Source organism: Physella acuta, unplaced genomic scaffold (genome assembly GCF_028476545.2).
Source record: "Physella acuta isolate Inbredline_101_S28 unplaced genomic scaffold, ASM2847654v3 ptg001281l, whole genome shotgun sequence".
In the NCBI taxonomy this organism is placed as follows: domain Eukaryota; kingdom Metazoa; phylum Mollusca; class Gastropoda; family Physidae; genus Physella; species Physella acuta.
The window spans coordinates 146,157-166,660 of NW_026732796.1; the positions used below are offsets into that span (position 1 = coordinate 146,157).

The window sequence follows — 20,504 nt, forward strand, 5'->3', positions numbered from 1 at the left end:
ACGAAGGCGTTTCTGATGAGTTGTAATAAACATTGACTTGGTTTTATCGGGTGTGGCAGTGATAAAAATGGTGTAAACCATATGTATACAACTGCAAAAGAATCCTGAACAAGGCCATTCACAATAAACAAAGACATCGTCTTATCATAATTGGCTTTAGACACGAGACCATGCAAAATATACTGCTGTTTCTGCGATAGCATAATTCAGTATTGGGCCCATGCATGCTATGGCATTGCTGTCAAAAGAAGGAAACCATAGTCAAAGACTCAGTGAAGGACGCCAAAAAAGACGCCTTCGCAACAGCTTTACTACAGCTCTAGGTAAAACAAAGAAAGCCAGAAAAAAAGGAAACTTACAGCTGAACAAGCTCAGAAGGAATATATTCAGCAGCACCATACTTCAGGCAATAAATGTGGTCAATTTTAGTGACATACAGCTGTAAATTTTCTTTTTTTGCAACTTTTTGTTGGTTTTTTGCGTTTTTCTCAGTTTGATACTTTTGTGAACAATTATTGAAATAACTTTGTTAATAATTATCAGAACTGAACTAAATTTTTTCCAGTTACTCTGTATATATGTTCAAATAAAACGTATTGAACACTTTTGGAAATTTAAAAAAAAAATTTTTTTTATTGTTGAAATAGTGAAAAAATTGGACGAAATAATGAAATTTTTACAGTGATGTATGGGAAAAAAAAGTAAAAAATAAACTATCTTCTTTTTTGAAAATGTAATCAATAGGAAGTGTTAAACACATGTGTTTCCAGAATGTATTAAGTTTTTATGAAATTTGTACAAACCATTTTTGAGTTATTTCCATTTAAAAATCGTCAATAAAATCCAATATGGCCGCCGTCACCATGGCAACGGAGGATTTAAAAAATTAAAAAAAAATATTTTTATGCTTATCTCTTTGAGTTATAACTATTAGCCAAGTATTACATCTTTAGACTCGGAAATAAGGAAGTTGGTACTCATCACCCGCCCATGCCCTTAAGATAATAAAAAGACTTATATAGTATTAAAGACTTAAAGTAAAGATTAATTGTAAGTTTTTCCCAATCAATACTTGAGTAAAAATACAATTACCATTCTACACTACTTTCCCCATGGCAAGTATCGATGCCGTATTTTGTATCGATCTATATCATGCTTAATGATCGATACTTGATATAGTCTGAAAGCCTCTCTAGGCTAATCGTTACATACACAATTTTTAATAAATTTTGTATTTTCTCGAGCAGGTTTGATTACAGACAGGTCATAGGTCACAGCGATCATGACGGGTCACTGTGGCCCAAACACTGAACCATCAAATGTAACTGTATGTAATGCGAGCAGGAGTTGTTAGCGAAACTGACGTCACTACCTCTAGTAATGCCGGGAACCAATCAAAGCTGAGCGCCACTTGAGCTTGTTATTGATCTCAGTCAAGCTGTGTGACTTACTTGACTGAATCCTTAGGGACTTCTGGTGAGCAAATGACTGCAGCTGCACCTCGCCAAAGGACTGTTACGGGCAGCTCTCTTTAGTTAAGCCCAAGTAAGCCCAAGTCTTAGCCTGAGTTCGATCGAAACTCCGGGGTTCGGCGAGTCAGTCTCAGGGGTTTGGCGAGTCAGCCTCAGGGTTTTGGAGAAGGACACACCCCTGACTGATACTGACATGATTCACGATCGGATTCTGTCAGTGGGAACTATAGAACTATTAAGAAGGGTTCGGTGAATGCGCATATGAAGCTGGTGGGGTTGGGTACCTCCTAAAAGGTTAAGAACCACTGACTAAGTTTCGAACTCCCACGCTTCAGCCTGGTCATGCTCACCAGCTACCAGTCCCCCTTCTCCTAACCTTCTTCTCGCCCCGGCCTGATAAGTTGAAAACTCATGACCCTAACATAAACATGCTAAACTTACTCGCACACTTGGAAACATTACAGTGAAAACACTAGCGATAGGCTCAGTATTTAAGTTTTTTAGTGGACACTTGTGCTGTTTTCTCTCTTTGCTTGAGTAGTACAGTGCACTGTTGACCATCTGCGTGCAGAGGTCCTATGGGTCAGTGGCGTCACTAGGTGGGGTGATAGGGTGTAAAAGACAAGTTAAGAAACTTGACGTGAATTATTGACGACACATTAGCACACACACATCTGTTCACGATATTCCCAAATCAAGATGACACTCTTAGATTTTGCGATGAAGTGTATACTATATGTAACGATGTAAATATATGCTAATAGTGACATTAGTTTATAAGAAATGTTACGATTATTTAAATGTTATAGTATAAGCCGAAGATGAACAATGTTTAATCTTAAAATTAAAATGAGACTGAAAATACCTTATGTCATTTCTGAATGGCAAGTTGCAAAAAAAAAAACCCACAAAAAAAAAACAAAAAAAAAACAACAAACAACAAATGTCTTAAATAAAACTCGTGAAAACAATAATTCTTGTAAACAAATAATACATTAAGTGAATTATTTTTGTAATGCACATACTTATTACTTTCTAAAAGTATCTGACAAGGTTAGTACATTATCAAGTCAACAAAATAGTTACATTTGTCTGACTAGGTTAGTACATTGTCAACAAAATATTTATATGTCTGACTAGGTTAGTACATTGTCAAGTCAACAAAATATTTGCATGTGTCTGATTAGGTTAGTACATTGTCAAGTCAACAAAATATTTGCATGTGTCTGATTAGGTTAGTACATTGTCAAGTCAACAAAATATTTACATTTGTCTGACAAGTTTGAATTTTTTTTAATATAGATAAGGTACTGTTATGTTAATTTACACACAATTTAAGTTATATATACTCCAAAGATATTTTCTGGTCTAATTAACAGCCGAGCAAGTACGACGTGGTTTTAGTCGATAATTAGTCGCGAGAAGTTACACAATCACCGATATACAAGTGAATGTTTCTTCATTGATACAACGTAGAATATGAATAAATCATGTTTTTTTAGCCCGATCTTTAAGGTAACAGGTTGATAAGTGTACGGTGCTTTATCAGAGGCGTAGCGAGGGGGGGCGGGGGTGCGGACCGCACCGGGTGACACCATTTAGGGGGTGACATCAAGGCAAAAAATAGCAAAATATATAGAAAAAAAACTTGAGGGGCGGGTGTGCAAATCGAAAGTTTGAGGGGGGTGTGCAAATCGAAAGTTTGTCCCCGGGAAGGGTCGCTACGCCTCTGGGGGGTGACACCATTAAGTGCCGCACCGGGTGACACCCGACCTCGCTACGCCACTGTGCTTTACTGATACTGGCCGAATAATCAGTTCGGTAGTTTTTAACATCATGTTGAGTTTCAGTGCTTTTTATTCGTTGTGTATGATATTAAAAACAAATCTAATATATAAAGCTCAGTTCTGTATGTAATGCATTTGTATGTCGTTGAAATTGTACGAATTTAAGTGTTAGAAAATTATCGTGCGCATTTGTCTAAATTTATAAGCTAAAAAATTACTATTGAAAGTGTTGGGAAATAATTTTCATTTTTCAAATTATAGTAATAATTGTCGGCATGTTCATTAAACACAAGTTTAAAAAAAAATATCATCTTTTACAAAAATTCTAATTATGTCTTTATTTAGTCCTATAGCACTTACTTCCCTTTGATAAATTAGGAAAAGCACAATTACTTCCCTTTATAAAACCATTGCATTCCGTGAAAATAATTTACTTTTTAATTACTTTGTTTTGGTGTTGGGAAAAAAAATAATTACATAATTAGCGGGGATTGATCAAGTGCAAATGTTGTAGGTATTTTACGGATAAGCTTGGAGTATTAAAATTGTTTATTAAATTGAAACAGGCGCGTTCGTTTAAGTGAGTGCAAAAGACTGTGAATAAGTTGGGGTACTATAGTCGTTCATTAAGCTAAAACAGGTGATTCCGCCCCGGGCGTTTATGTTCGCGTTAGTGTTTTCTTTGTGTTTAGGTGGGTTTGCGTTAGTGGTTGCGTTTTAATTTGGTTCGTTTTTGTTCTTTCTTTTTTCGTTTTTGTTTGTGTTTTTTTTGTTTGGGTTTGTATTTGTGTTTTTGGTTGGTTTTGCGTTTGGATTTGGTTTGTTTTCGTTTGCTTTTTTCGTTGATTTTTTTTTTGTTGGTATTGGTGTTTGTGGTTGGGTTTGTTGTTAGGTTTTTGTTTTCGTTTGCTTTTTTGTTTGTTTTTTCTTTGTGTTTGTATTGGTGTTTGTGGGTGTGGTTGTGTTTGTTGTTAAGTTTTTGTTTTCGTTTGTATTTGTAATTGTGTTAGCGTTATGTTTGCGTTTTGTTGTTTTGGTTTTGGTTGGTTGTGGTTTGGGTGGGCAATGCCGGGTTTATGATGATTACTAAACACACAGGTAATGGTCTTTAACAGAAAGGTTTTTCACAGAAGCCAGAGCAGGGCCTGGCCGGGACGGCTAGTATGAAATATATTTCACGTACTCAAAGTAAGACACAGCATAAAGTATAAGATCATCCGTTGGTTCAATTAGATTTATACGAGCTCCGGGAACATCAAAGAAACTGATTTATAACGGCAACTAGAACATCAAACAAATTGATTTATAACGGCAACTAGAGCATCAAACGATTTGATATTTATACACGAGGTTTCTCTAGGCTAGCTAGACGGCTTCTTATCGAGTTTCCCAAAAATGATCTTCTGTCTGTCGTAACGTTATCTGTACCAAAAATATACAAATCCAGACGTTATGTACGTGGTGTACATTTTTATATGAGAGCTGAAAGTTTGGCTGCACATACTATGGTACGGCTTAACAAAAGATTCATACCAAATATAATCTATATAACTTGTGTCTATTAGTGCGTTTGTGTGTATGTGAATGTATGTGTGTAAATAAATATGTGCGTGTATGTTTGTAAGCTTGATATGCAGCATATGTAAAAGATACGTTGTCCACTAAACAACACTATTTTAGCCGTTGTCTAATATCTCCTCTCCCCTCCCCCTGTCTAGATTATCCTAACGAACGTCATTACGTCCTGCTAAAATGACGTCATCTAGTGATCCAACCCCACCCAAATGTAAGCACAAGGTAACGAGTCCTTAAGATTTATTTCCGTGTTAATTGTAAAAAAAAACAACAACAACAATTTAATTCTCAATTACCCCCCCCCCCCCTCATGCAATATGTAAACTACATGTTTCCTGGTGATAAGCTATATTCTGTAAAGAGGACCAATGCCTTCATACATGTTAACTAACTACTACTTGTGTTTATTAAACCTTGGTTGTATAATATTCAGTAAAGAGGACCAATCCCCCCATACATGTAAACTAACACTCCTGGTGTTTACTAAACCTTGGTTGTATAATATTCAGTAAAGAGGACCAATCCCTTCATACAAGTAAACTAACACTCCTGATGTTTCCTAGAACTTGGCTATGTTGGGTAAAGTAGACCGAAGTCACGGTCAAATACCTAATTTATTTTTACATCGTAAAACCTAAAGTCAGCATTTTGTTTCTCCTATAATGATAAAATGTTTTGTTTACAATGTCTTCACATTAAACGCCCCTGTCCATGTGTGGTCAACTGAGACCGGTATATTGTATTGATAAGTCAAACACACAGGGCAGTTAGTGTTGTTAATTACGCTCGAGTTTATTTCTTTGCCAGCGGCGTGTCGGTACAGGCCGAAGCCATGTTTTCAGGAAAGGAAGTGTTGAAAGAGAATTTTTCGTCAAAAGCTTTCTATAGCTAGGCCAGTTCACCTGACACTGGTTTGTATAACTTGCTGGAATTATTCAGGCTAGAGGACAGGTTGGTCGTAGACCGTGTTCTGGTGCCATCTCTCATTTATAACATCACTTTATGTAAAATTCATTTTGGATTTAGTTTTTCTTAATAATTTATAGATATAAAATATCTTAATATATATATATATATATATATATATATATATATATATATATATATATATATATATATATATATATATATATATATATATATATATGTGTGTGTGTGTGTGTGACTAGTAATATATTAATATAGTAATTTAATATCGCATAATATACAGACTGAATTAAAGAGTAATCAATAATTTCGTATCAATTATCACCGTCTTTTCCCATACCTTACCCACACCCCTCCTCCATTGATTTGAGTTTACGAGAAACAACTAGCAAAAACTTGGTAAAAGTATAGATATCATTGTATATACCGCACAGGAAAGCAGAACTAAATGCAATTCTGCAGAACAACACCCTATATTAAAAAAGAGTCATCAACTAGATCTACATTTCTTTAACCTAAAACTAATTTTTCTGCCATCTAGTTAACAGTGAAGTCAGCCATAGTGGAGTCAGACATGAAAGAGTCTAAAGATGTGCTTGAATGGACTATGCAAGATCTCGTTCAGAAGATGACAGATGCAGATATTCCACAGACGATCACAGACGTTGTAAAAAGTAAAGACAGGAGACTGCCGTGCTAAATTTTAAACATATTTCTAGATCTGTTTATGTCTATATCTTCTAAGTTCTCGACTTATGAGTGTACAATATGGTCAGTTCTATGCACGTGTTGGGTAGACTCAGTTATCAGTCATGCGTAACCGCTGGGCCAGACAGCCCTTTTAGTAAAATTTCTATTGTGTTGACTTTGAAAATATGGAAACTATCAATTTAGGGTTTGGTGGAGGAAATCAAACATTTAAGTACGTGACGTTTTTACAAGCCTTTATTTAACTCACTTCCTCTGTCGACATTCTGTCGACAGTCTGTCGTCAGTCTAGATGGAAACGCAGGAGTGAAAATTCGGACAGTTCTACTTGACCGATACGATTCACAGTTGGCACGTGGGTCAAGACATGAAGACAATGCAATCTGAATCTAAATTTGACTTAATTGGATGCCTAATTAATTTTTTATGAATTAATTAAAATTTGGACCGAATTAGTAGGCATGTCTATCCAACCACACCACATACGTCATCACGTTCAATCAGGTTTAATAGCTGCGCTATCACGTTCAATAGACGCGCAATGGTTTTTAGTCTTGTAACACTATTGCAAATAAAACATGTAAAGTACTGAAAACAAAATTCATAAAAAACGTTTTAATAACAAGCTTTTATGTAATGATGCACTAAAAAGTAGAAAATAAATTATACACTACTATTTAAATTACTATAAAGAAAAGCGTGGGTCTCTTCTCAAATATTAGTAAAGGTATCCAATAGGTACTAAAGTACTAAAGTGACCCACGATTTTCTTTATAGTAATTTAAATAGTAGTGTATAATTTATTTTCTACTTTTTAGTGCATCTTTACATAAAAGCTTGTTATTATAACCTTTTTTATGAATTTTTTTCCTCTCCTGTTGATATAAGCATTTCTTAAGTAGATCTAAAACTTTACCGTCAGCCTTATGGCTTTCGACTTTCATACATTAGAATATACCATTATGATTTGTGAGGCCCATAATATTTGATTACAGTTTTTGGTTCGATATTATGTGTTTTAAGATCGCAAGCGGATTTAGCATATGTGTTTTTGCTAGATATTTTAGAGGGGGGGGGGGTTAAGCTTCAATGTCCCTTATGAGATCCTCTTAAGTTGTACCAATATACATTTACAATATTAAGAGCAGAACTTTTCATTTTCCATTTCCCAGTATAATTAAGGCCATTGACAGCATCCTTCTACGTTTTTGTCTGCTAATTTTTCCTTCTCTCTCATTTTTTCAATGGACAGAACAATCTATTTAATGTTTCAAATAAGAACACGTTTTTCTTTTACTTTTAATATGATATTTCTTTGATTTTTACAATTTTTTTCTAAGCCACCTCTTAGATACAATTATAAGGAGATGTTTTGTACATTACGCTAATGATTAACTATAGATGACTTGTCCCTACCTACAGACAGTCAAGAACTGAAAGTTTTACTAGGGAAAAGGAATACATTTGTTAATACACAAGTAGGAGGAGTGAAAAAATCGAAAAAGGCGAGTTTTCAACAGTTTTATGCTACCAATGTTCATAAAATGTGAGTTTTCTAAAGTTTTTATGCTATCAATGTTCATAAAATGTTGTGAGTTTTTAATAGTTTTTATGCTACCAATGTTCATGAAATTGTTAGTTTTCAACAGTTTTTATGATACCAATGTTCTTAAAATTGTGAGTTTTCAATCGTTTTTATGCTACAAATGTTCTTAAAATTGTGAGTTTTCAACAATTTTTATGCTACCAATGTTCTTAAAATTGTGATGTTTATTATTGCTTATTAACTGAGATTATTATTTAAATTTTTTGTCTTTTTTTCACTTCCTAGTTGATGTTGTTTTGATTTATTTTGATGTATTTTTGTAACAATCTTTAAACACAAACACTGTTACGTGCAACATCTGTGTGTGTAGGTGTTCAGTGATCCCATCCACGGGCACATTGAGCTCCACCCCTTGTGTATCGCCATCATCAACACGCCACAGTTCCAACGTCTGAGGTTCTGCAAGAGGATCGGCTTGTGCTCTTTTGTTTTCCCTGGGGCGGAGCACAACCGTCTGGAACATTCTATCGGGTCTGTACAACAGCACCAGTGATGGTACTGTCAACAAGGTCGTACTGTTTTCAAAGTTTACACAACAAAAAACATGTTTAATGTATAAGTATAATGTTATGATCACATACTGAAGTGATCTAAGTTGTTGCTTATATTAAAAAGACTTAGGTAAAAAATCCTCTTTAGACCTAGCGATCTATTGGGCAATTGAAGTAGAGTTCATATGTTTCTTGACCTCGACATATGAAGGGAAAGTGTGGTCAGCACTTTACACATCCGCCTTTACTTTCCCTAACATTAGAGCTGGGTAGACTCAGGGACGTTCTGCTGAAATGGACCCGGATTCGAGCTCGAGACCTTCGGTTTGCAGCCTAGCGTTCAGCCTCTTAGGCCACGAGCCCGTACCATCGTTGCATATATTGCTCCACAAGAAAATGGAAACTTCAAAGTCATATTGTAGCAGTAGACTAACAGTTTAATTTTTGTGTGTCAGAGTGTGCCATCTGGCAGGCCAGTTGGCCAGGAGCCTACAAGAACACCAGCCGTCACTAGGGATAACAGAGCAGGACATTCTCTGTGTGGAGGTGGCGGGGCTATGTTTTAACCTTGGTACCGTACTCACACATACGATTTTTAAAATGTTATTTATCTAACGTAACAATTAAATCTTCTATAACTATTGTTTAGCTAGCTCAAATACGCTTCAAATTAAGCATTATTTACTAATTTCATAAAATTGTTCAATGAATAGGTCGTGGGCCCTTCTCGAGGTTATACAATGACAGGTTTCTATCCGCGGTGTACGGGATACATAAGGTTGTTCATTGATTTCTAATTGAAGGAACATATTTCTTATATTTCTTATATTTCTTATATTTCTTATATATTTCTTATATTTCTTATATAAGTATATTTACAAGTATACTTCCCATATTTGAATACATTTAGTGAAAAGTAAAATTGTTCCCCCAGAATATCCGACCAACAGTCGCCATGTTTGAACATCTGATAGAGGACAATAAACTCAGAGATTTGTTTGATGTATACGGCCTGAGTGAAGCAGACGTCCATTTTATCAAGGAGCAGCTGGAAGTTATAGGGCCAACAGGCAGCACTGTATGGACATGTTCTTTACTGAACTTAATACTACACGATTCAAACAATATATATATATATATATATATATATATATATATATATATATATATATATATATATATATATATATATGTAACGAGTCCCCGAGTCTATCCTGCCGACAACGCCAAATGTAACGAGTCTCTGGCTACCCTGCCGACAACGCCAAATGTGACCTTCCCGAGTCTAACCACTCATTCCACACAACATTGACCACAGCATAGATACTCGAAGATGCAGGTTTATTATTGATCCTTTTATTACATGAATCAAAGAATGCTTCACAATAATATAATGAATCAAGAGAGATGTTTCACAATAATAGTCTGAATCAACGGACCCCCAACAGTCCTCACTAGGCTTCATCTAACTGAATACACATGTCTAACGTCCTTCTTAACACAATACGGCTAACCCGTTCAATAACCAACTTGATACTGCCACACTGACTCACTGATCGAAAGCGAGCGAGAGAGAGAGAGAGAGACTGCGAGCTCAGCCGTCGCCTTCCTTATTTATCCCCTTCATATCCGTAATCATATTCGGTCCTATCATACTCGTAATCGTAATCGTTGCATTACGCCGCTTCTGTTGTACAGTCCGATTTAATAAGCCATCTGCATCCTGTCACATCAAAGTTGACAGACCGTCTTTCGTATCGCTTCCCGAGATACTACGCCTTGGCTTTCTGATCGTTATCAGCCACCACCTGTGTTATTACATCAGTCGTGTCAAAGTTGACAGCGCTGTACCGCTTTCTTATGTCTGGTAACTTCCCCTAGTTACATCCACCCCTGCCTTTTTTTGTGTGTTATCAACCACAAACAACGCTTGGCAGGTGCAGTCCTTCAAAGTCAATCGCACCACCGTAAAAAAAAATCCATTGTTCCACTCACTGTCAATGTCGTCACATTCGTATAAGATTGACCGTTATCCCTATTTCACATATCAAATGTGTCTACATCATCTTCCTCAGACACAAAACAGTTCTAGAATTCACATCCACCTTTTTTCATCTGGTGCCTTCACCAGTTCACTTTTATGACTTTTTGAACAGTCTGTTCTCATACCAGCGCGACCATGAAAGAATTGATGGTTGCTGACAAAAAATTTCGTATTCTTTCTGTTTCTCAAACTTCTCCGCGGACCACTTAACTGATGGTCTACTGTCTCTCTGCTTTTGGAGGGACCGGGATCCTCCTTGTTGCCGGTATCCTCCCCTTGTGTATCGCTGTTGCGCTGTTGATGGTGACATGGTTCCGGGATGGGTATGTGAATTTCCGTTATAGTTTCCGGTTCCCTAATTGTCTTGGGTTTCCTTGTGTGTAACTGCTCTTCTTGACTATGACAATATTTCTTTAATTGAGCAATATTCGCCCACCGATCCGGTTTGGTGTGATCGATGGGTCTTATCTTAAAGGGGCCACCTGCTACTTTAGGCATCTCCACGACTTGCCATATCTCCTGTCCCCAGAGGTCGTGGATTTTGTTTCTGCCTAACGGGTGGCTACGCAGTAATACCCTGTCGTTCAGTTTGAGTGGCGGGTCCTTTGTCTGTACCGGCGGTTCCCTTCGCCGTGCTTCATGTTCTAGTCTTTCCTGTACTACCCTGTACATTTCTCTAATTCGTCTCATATGTTCATTCACATATTCTAGTGCAGTGTATGAGCCAGTCATACTCTCCTTTTTTCCTAGGAACAAGTCAGGGGGGGGGTCGAGCCTCCCGTCCGAACAGCAACATGTATGGCGAAAAGCCGGTTGTGGCATGGGGTGTGCAGTTGTATAGATATACCAACTCTGGGAGAAAATCAGGCCAACGTTTTTTCTGTTCAGGTTCTAGAGTGCGCAGCAAATCATGCATGCTGCGGTTGAACCGCTCGCACTGTCCGTTTCCTTTCGGATTAAATGTGGTTGTTCTAGATTTGTTGATCCCGTAGTGGCTGCACAGTTGGTTAATTACTTCTGACTCGAAGGCCCTTCCTTGGTCAGAGTGTAATTGTCTTGGTATGCCATATTTGATGAACCAATGTTCTATTAAGACCTTTGCCACTGTTTTGGCAGTCTGATCTCGTGTGGGCACCGCCACAGTCCATTTGGTGAAAACATCAGTCATTACCAACACATGTTCCGTCCCATCCGATGATTGCTCCAACGACGTAAAGTCCATAGCCACAATCTCTAGTGGTTTTGTCGCTAATAGGTGTCCCGATGGCTGTCTCATTTTGACAACTGGCATTTTCGCATGCTGACACCTCACACAAGCCTCACAATGGCGTTTGACCTCCATTTCCATATTGGGCCAGTAACACCTCCGTCGTAATATTTTGTGCGTCCTGTCCTGACCCTGGTGTCCTGCCCTGTCATGTGCCAACCTTAGCACTTCTTCTCGTAATTGTCCAGGCACCACCACCTGGTGTATTGTCCCATCAATTTGGTCATGAATTCTCCGCATGAGAACACCATCCTGTATACTGAGACGGTCCCACTGACTCAGTATTTTCTTTGTTTCTCGACCAAATTGTTCTCTTTCCCTTCTTCCTGGGAATTTTTGTTCCTGGACGTGTTTCAACAGCGGCTGTAAGCCACTATCCGTTCTCTGGGCATTTCTTATTTCTTTGTGATTAAGGCAACTAAAATCACCAATGTCCATATGTCCGGGCTCTGTGGAAATGTGCTCCACCCCGGTCTGTCCGTTCTGCCTCACTTGCACCCCGTGAGGGATATCTGTTGACGCTCTGACCTCACATATTCCTGTCAGCGTTTCTTCCTCATCGCCCGGTCTCTCGTAAGGATTCCTTGATAAGGCGTCCGCATTGCCATTGGACCGCCCCGGGCGATATTTTATCTCTAGGTCAAAGAGTGCCAATTCTGCTGCCCATCGCTGTTCGATGGATCCCAACGTTGCTGTCTTTAGGTGACTCAAGGGGTTATTGTCAGTGTATACCACACATTTAGCACCTAATAGATAGTCCCTGAATTTTTCCGTCACAGCCCATTTTAATGTCAAAAGTTCTAGTTTCATGGCGCTGTAATTTGTCATGTTCTTCTCTGATTCCTTCAGAGCTCGACTGGCATAAGCAATAACCCTGAAACCTTGCTTTTGTTGTTGTGATAGCACAGCTCCCAGACCTTTAGAGCTGGCGTCAATTTCTAGCCGAAATGGTTTGTCAAAGTCTGCGTATCCTAATATCGGCGCCTCTGTCAAAGCCTTTTTCAATAGCTTAAACGAGTTCAGGCATTCCTCAGTCCATAATTCACCTATCAGTTGTGTTTTACCTTTCTTTTTCTCCTTACTGTGTTTCTTTGTCATTTTGTTTACCAAGTCATGCAATGGTGCGGCAATTTTTGCAAAACCAGGCACAAATTTTCTATAATAGGAAGCAAAGCCCAAGAATGATCTGACCTCTACTGTAGTTGTTGGCTGTTTCCATTCTTTAACAGCTGCAATTTTATCTGGGTCAGTGGCGATGCCATCCGACGAAATCACGTAACCCAAAAAATGTACCGATTTCAGACCGAAGCAGCATTTGTCTGGGTTCAGCTTTACTCCTATCTCCCTAAGACGGAGAAACACTTGTTCTAATCTTTCTAGATGGTCCTCCCAAGTTTTTGAATAAACTAGTATATCATCCAAGTACACCAACATTATTTGAAATAGAAAGTCACTCATAGCACTCTGCATTACTCGCTGGAATGTAGCAGGTGCATTAGTTAGACCAAACGGCATACGGGTCCACTCGTACAGTCCCAGTGGAGAAATAAATGCAGTTTTATGTTGATCGTTGGGGTGCATGGCCACTTGGTGGTAGCCACTAGCCAAATCCAAGGTAGAAAAAAATCTTGCTCCCCCCAACGCATCAAGACATTCATCAATACGAGGCAAGGGGAATGCATCCCTTCTTGTGATATTGTTCAATTTCCGGTAATCACAACACAGTCTTATCTCCCCTGACTTCTTTTTTACCACTACTATCGGTGCCGCATACGGGCTAGTGCTGGTTGTAATAATTCCCTTTTTTTAGTAGATCGTTCAGGTGTGCTTTCACCGCAGAGTAGTGACTTGGTGGTAATCTTCGATAAGGTTGCGCCACCGGCTTGTCTTGTAGTAAGGGTATCTGGTGTTTTATTACTTCCGTGTAACCCAAATCACCCTCGTACGAGGCAAATATATCCCTGTACTTATTCAACAATTCATTTAGTTTTGGGTCCTCAGTTTCCGGGAATGTATATGATCGGCCATCCTCTTTCTTCACCTCGGCCGTCACATTGACCGACCTAACTGTTACTTCATTACTGCTGGTATTGCTCAGTTCGATGCACTGTGCAGACCTTTGTACCTCGACGTTCTGTGGTACTCCTACCAGAGTATTAGGCGGTATAAAAATTTCCTCATCCAAAACATTTGCCACTAATCCTTGAACTAGTCCATTTTCCGCTGATGTGTATGTCCGCAGTAACACGACGCCTGCCCTCAGTGCGGCGCCACATGGTTCTATCATCACATCACCATTCACGCTTCTATCACCAATTTGTAATGTGATTGCCTTGACCGTGTTTGCCGGGACTGATATCCTTCCTCTGGTCTTGGCAAACCTGGCCAACTTGGATCCCCGACCTGGTGTGGTCGATCCGACAATATTTGTAAGAAATTCTGGCAACTGGCCAAGAATATTCATGCCCAACAGGCAAGGTATATTTGACACATTTGTCTCTAGGTTGTGTTTCGTAACGAACACCCCAACCTGCTTCAACCTATGTCCCGCCACCACGACATCCGCCAGAAAATAACCACAGTAAGGAATGGTTAGTCCATTAGCTGCCGTCAGGCGCATGCATGTGTCAGACCTCAACCTATGGTCTTTTCCTTTCATCCATTTGGTGTAAAAATTTTCCGTGATTGTCGTCACCTGGGAGCCTGTATCCACAATTGCCTTCACCGCGATGTCCCCAATCGTAATCACCATTTCGGGACAGACTCCCATCATTTTGCTTCTTGGGCCATAACCTCGCCCCTCTGTAGCCTGGCCCTGCCTTACAGAGGACGACCGTTTCCCTGGCAGTACCGTGCCATATGTCCGGGTTGTGAACAGGACAAACAAATTGGTCGACCGTCAGCCGTCCACCGGAGTGATGGACCGGCGGGTCGCGGCCGTCGAACCTGTCTCTGTTTTGTCCCGTTCTTTTCCTGATTCTCAGCTGTTGACCTGCTTTCTAACCTCTCCAATCTTTGGTTAACCTTATCCAGGTGGGCCAACAGTTGAGCCATCATGGTTTCCACCGTGCCGGTCCCCGTGGGTGGGGATTGTTTCTGTTCCGGCACAGAGACTTTGTCCACCGAACAGTTCGATTGGTCCTCATCCTCGGACCTGCGGATCGCTGAGTTCCTAACCTGAAGGAAGGTCAACTGCGGGTCTTTGTGGACCTCCTCTTTCAACTCTCTCCTTAAGATCGGGGTTGCTAGCCCCTCGATGAACTGGTCCCTCAGTAGGCGTACATCAATGTCAGGTGTTTTGCCCTTTACCGAATCAAAGGCCCTGTTTATTCGGTGTGAATACTCCATCACACTCTCCGCCATTCTCTGCTTTAAGCCTACGAACCCCGATAGCAGTTGCGATCCCGACCGTCTCTCCCCAAAGGTCTCCATAATTAGATCCAGCACCTTATCTGGATCTGATTGGACGGTTTTATCGTGGCATTTGACCTCTGCCCTAACCGTCTCTCCTATACTGCCCATCAGCAGTCTTAATCTTTCCTCTGGTGACATGTTTCTCGAGGCCCAGGCCGCTTTGACCTCCTCACTGAACCTGTTGGTTAAAGTTGGATCACCGTCCCCGTAAAATTTGTTAATGTGGGACTCTCTGGGCAGGACCACAATATGGGTCTGCTTCTCGTCCAGAGTAGACATTTTATTCCTTTAGTAAAAAAAAAGAGTTCTTTCTTACCGTGTGTGTATGAAAAAATTTTCCTCGTTCCTCAATTTTCACTGTTCCTGAATGTCCGAATTCACACACACACTAAACACAGTTATGAACTAGGTTGACTATGGGTGCCTAACGCGGCAAGTCTCGTTGAATTCATCCTGATCGCAGCGCCAAATGTAACGAGTCCCCGAGTCTATCCTGCCGACAACGCCAAATGTAACGAGTCTCTGGCTACCCTGCCGACAACGCCAAATGTGACCTTCCCGAGTCTAACCACTCATTCCACACAACATTGACCACAGCATAGATACTCGAAGATGCAGGTTCATTATTGATCCTTTTATTACATGAATCAAAGAATGCTTCACAATAATATAATGAATCAAGAGAGATGTTTCACAATAATAGTCTGAATCAACGGACCCCCAACAGTCCTCACTAGGCTTCATCTAACTGAATACACATGTCTAACGTCCTTCTTAACACAATACGGCTAACCCGTTCAATAACCAACTTGATACTGCCACACTGACTCACTGATCGAAAGCGAGCGAGAGAGAGAGAGAGAGACTGCGAGCTCAGCCGTCGCCTTCCTTATTTATCCCCTTCATATCCGTAATCATATTCGGTCCTATCATACTCGTAATCGTAATCGTTGCATTACGCCGCTTCTGTTGTACAGTCCGATTTAATAAGCCATCTGCATCCTGTCACATCAAAGTTGACAGACCGTCTTTCGTATCGCTTCCCGAGATACTACGCCTTGGCTTTCTGATCGTTATCAGCCACCACCTGTGTTATTACATCAGTCGTGTCAAAGTTGACAGCGCTGTACCGCTTTCTTATGTCTGGTAACTTCCCCTAGTTACATATATATATATATATATATATATATATATATATATATATATATATATATATATATATATATATATATACATATATTTTTACAAGCTTTTATTTAGTTCACAACGTCTGTTTATTTGTTTCGTTTTTTGTTTGTGGGGTTGTGGCAAATCTTGTAACTTAATTTTGACCTAATTCTAATGCAGTGATTTCGTTCAAACTTTCCTGATACGTTCTACTTCGATGACAATACAAGTCTATCTATTTTTTAATTTAATTAGATGTTTAGTTAATCGTTAAAAATTAATTAAACAGTTTCAAAACTAAAGGGAGATAACAAAATTAAAACACTCGATAGATTACAATAGACGCTATCGCCGACCAGTCTGGTGAGCTGTAGTTCACACCACATGTTTACAATCGTAGAGCTGGTCGATCTAGTATAGGGTATTAGGGACAGATAATAACGTTTTTAAACAATTTGAAACTAAGGGGAGGTAAAACAAAATTGCTGTCTTCCGTAAATTAGGTACGGACGGCTGCTTTCACGGGCAGATAAATGTCTTTTAGAGATCGCGAGCTGCTGATGGTGTTTTAAAACAATTTTTTTTAGTTGTGTCGAGCAACCAAAGAACAAGCAACAAGACTAAGGGGAGAAAAAAAAAAATATTAAATCACTCGATAGATTACAATATTTAATAACAGATTGGGAGATAACTAGCTAGATGCGATCACTCTAACAGTTTGGTGAGCCGTGGTTCTCAAGAATGTTTAGAACCTCTTTCGGTGGTGGGGGGGGGGTGTGGAAGGATAATTATCATTCACGATTTACTTGTAGAGTTTTAAAGGAAATATTTTTAGTTGAAGTGTTGGTAAATATAGATTATGAATTACTAAAAAGTAGGAAAAAAAACCTGTATAGAAACAGTCTTTTAATTGTCGTGAAAATACGAAAATAAAACTTATCTATTTTCTTTCATGAAAGTTTTGGTTGCTAAAATATGTAAAAGATCTCTTGATAGACCAAAGCTTTTATGAAAGAAAGCAAATTAGTTTTATTTTCTAATTTTTGGTGCATTTAACAGCTTGCTATTAGAAAGGCTTTTTATATTTGTTTTATTATATATTAAATGAATATATTACATTTGTAATTTGTATAATTTAAATACTGTTTAAATAAATTAATTGTAATTTCAGTATGTGTGAGCTGCTATTCAGTTTTTTGAATGTTCAAGTATTTCTATTTTTTTTCTAGTGTTGGCCATATAAAGGTAGAACAAAAGAAAAAGCATTCTTGTACGAGGTTAGGAAACATGTCTTCGTCCCGTCATTTTCCGTTCATAAACTTACGAAAGAAATCTAATCTTAAACGTTTGACTCACACCAACTCACGACAAATGTGTCCGGCTGTTGCAGATAGTCTGTAACCGCCGTAACGGCATCGACGTGTACAAGATGGATTACATTGCCAGGGACTGTCACAACCTGGGCATCCAGAGCAACTTCGACTTCTCGCGCTACATCAAGTTCGCCAGGGTTCTGGAATCGGACGGGGAATGGCAAATTTGCACCCGTGATAAGGTAGCGCATGTTGGAGGTATTAAAACTTTAATTGGCTTTGTTCATGGCTGGGCGGTATGAATTCTTCCGTGTCTAATTGTTTAGGTTTCTATAGCTCCGTCTATGAGCAATGTAGTTTTTCTCAAGTCCCGGTTTATCTTTGAACGTTGTGAGCAATGTATTTTTTCTCAAGTCCCGGTTTATCTTTGAACGTTGTGAGCAATGTAGTTTTTCTCAAGTTCCGGCTTATCTTTGAACGTTGTGAGCAATGTAGTTTTTCTCAAGTCCCGGTTTATCTTTGAACGTTGTGAGCAATGTAGTTTTGCTCAAGTCCCGGTTTATCTTTGAACGTTGTGAGCAATGTAGTTTTTCTCAAGTCCCGGTTTATCTTTGAACGTTGTGAGCAATGTAGTTTTTCTCAAGTCCCGGTTTATCTTTGAACGTTGTGAGCAATGTAATTTTTCTCAAGTGCCGGTTTATCTTTGAACGTTGTGTTCTTTCAGGAGATTGGAAACTTGTACAACTTATTTTATACCCGGTACAAGCTGAACAAAACAGCCTACAATGATAAGGTGGTGTCGGCCATTGAGATCATGTATGTTCAAATATATGACTGTAAATTACTATAGTATGTTAAAGGTTGTTATATTTTAAAAGTCAAAGTTTAACACCAGTCACGTAAAACAAAGTGAGATCATGTACGACAAACACCAGTGACATTTTAAAAGTACGCGACATACATTCATACGATATGATTTTAGTTTAAAACAATAGTTATAAAACATATAGATATACATATACATATACACTATACCATACTATTTGTTTTTTCGATAAAGTATAAAAATATTTCCCGCATCTTAAGGGTCACCGATGCCTTAAAGTATGCTGACGATTTTATCAAGTTCAAGGGAATCAACGATAGGTACAGTTTCACTCATTTTAACGCATATGTTTTTAGCTACTATTAGGCAGCCTCTGGTTATTTCAATATTTCGTAAAGCTTAGCAAGTTATCTAAATGTTACATATTGATTCTAAAGTTATAAAATTGTTACACAAACACTCCATTAAGAGTCTACAAGCTGTCGGAATGCCACAAGGACATGAAGGCCTTCACCCAGGCCACAGACAATGTTTTGGTCAAGATTTTGGAATACGAAGGTGACCAGTCTGGCATGGTCAAGGCTAAACAAATCGTCGAAAATATTATCAGACGGCAGCTCTACACCTGCGTGTTTGAAAGCCGGCCAATCGGATCATCCCACGTATTCGTAAGGTTTTCCTTCAGTTTGTAAACGTGCTCAAATTTCTATTTGATTCAAAGGAAGAAATTGTAATATTTACATTACAGTACCGGAAATTTCATGGTAGTAACATTATGTTTTAGGAAAGATTTGTGACATAATATATGGAGCTCAGAAGTATTTGTTAAAAAAATAATTTAAAAAATCATCTACAGAAACATTGCATTCATTTTCACTTTCACACAGTAAATTTTAATTTAGACCTATCTACTTAAGCTTCCTTTCTGTATACCCTAATCGATACTAAAGCTGTAATTTTTTCTGTAAAAAGGAGGACACAGCTAGAGTAACCAGAGAACTCGCCCAGAAGGTTCGTGCCAGTCAGGATGAAAGCAACATTTATGTGGAGGTGAGTTCTGACGTTTGAGCAGACGGTCATTTTATTTGTGGGAAGAAACAGGCGGTCATTTTATTTGTGGGAAGAAACAGGCGGTCATTTTATTTGTGGGAAGAAACAGGCGGTCATTTTATTTGTGGGAAGAAACAGGCGGTCATTTTATTTGTGGGAAGAAACAGGCGGTCATTTTATTTGTGGGAAGAAACAGGCGGTCATTTTATTTGTGGGAAGAAACAGGCGGTCACTTCATTTGTGGGAAGAAACAAAAATAAATATTAAGAAAAACGTCATCTTACTTGATAAGATCTTACTCAAAAGACAACAAACGCAAACAACTACAAACGGTTTAGTTTTCCATTTAAAAATTTTTGTTTTTAATCATCTGGATAGCTAGTCTAGTAATTCTTTTGGTTTCCGATTTTTATATATTTTTCATTTAATAAAAAATAAAAAACCGTAGAAGCTTAAGCAGCGATTGTTTTACTAAATAATGGTACTCTAAGGTTAACTCAAGCACCCTTGATTTATTTTTAAGTTCGTGCGAGGTGTCTCAAACAGAGTAGGTTGTAAAAGTTTGTATGAGTGGTTTTTGTAGGTTTGGCGGTTTTACTAGTTTCTGTAGCTAAATATTTTTTTTTAAAAAGTGAAAAAAACAATTTCTGTTTTCACGAACACGTAAACGTGCGCGTACACATACGCATACACATACATATATCTCTATAATATATCTTTATATATATATATATATATATATATATATATATATATATATATATATATATATATATATATATATATATATATATATATATATATATATATATATATTTTAGGTTATATCACGTGACTTTGGCATGAAGGATGAAAAT

General features: G+C 38.4%; 1 protein-coding gene across 1 annotated transcript; it reads left to right on the forward strand.

The window, feature by feature from the left end:
- The first annotated feature begins 220 nt into the window (after positions 1-220).
- Positions 221-19,289, forward strand: LOC131957949 (deoxynucleoside triphosphate triphosphohydrolase SAMHD1-like). The gene is made up of 11 exons (XM_059322819.1): positions 221-406; positions 6,303-6,428; positions 8,386-8,546; positions 9,022-9,137; positions 9,280-9,344; positions 9,501-9,644; positions 17,688-17,735; positions 17,849-18,013; positions 18,496-18,587; positions 18,858-18,917; positions 19,067-19,289. Exons 1-11 carry the CDS (start codon positions 221-223, stop codon positions 19,287-19,289), a joined length of 1,386 nt encoding a protein of 461 aa, XP_059178802.1.
- Positions 19,290-20,504: the final 1,215 nt, after the last annotated feature.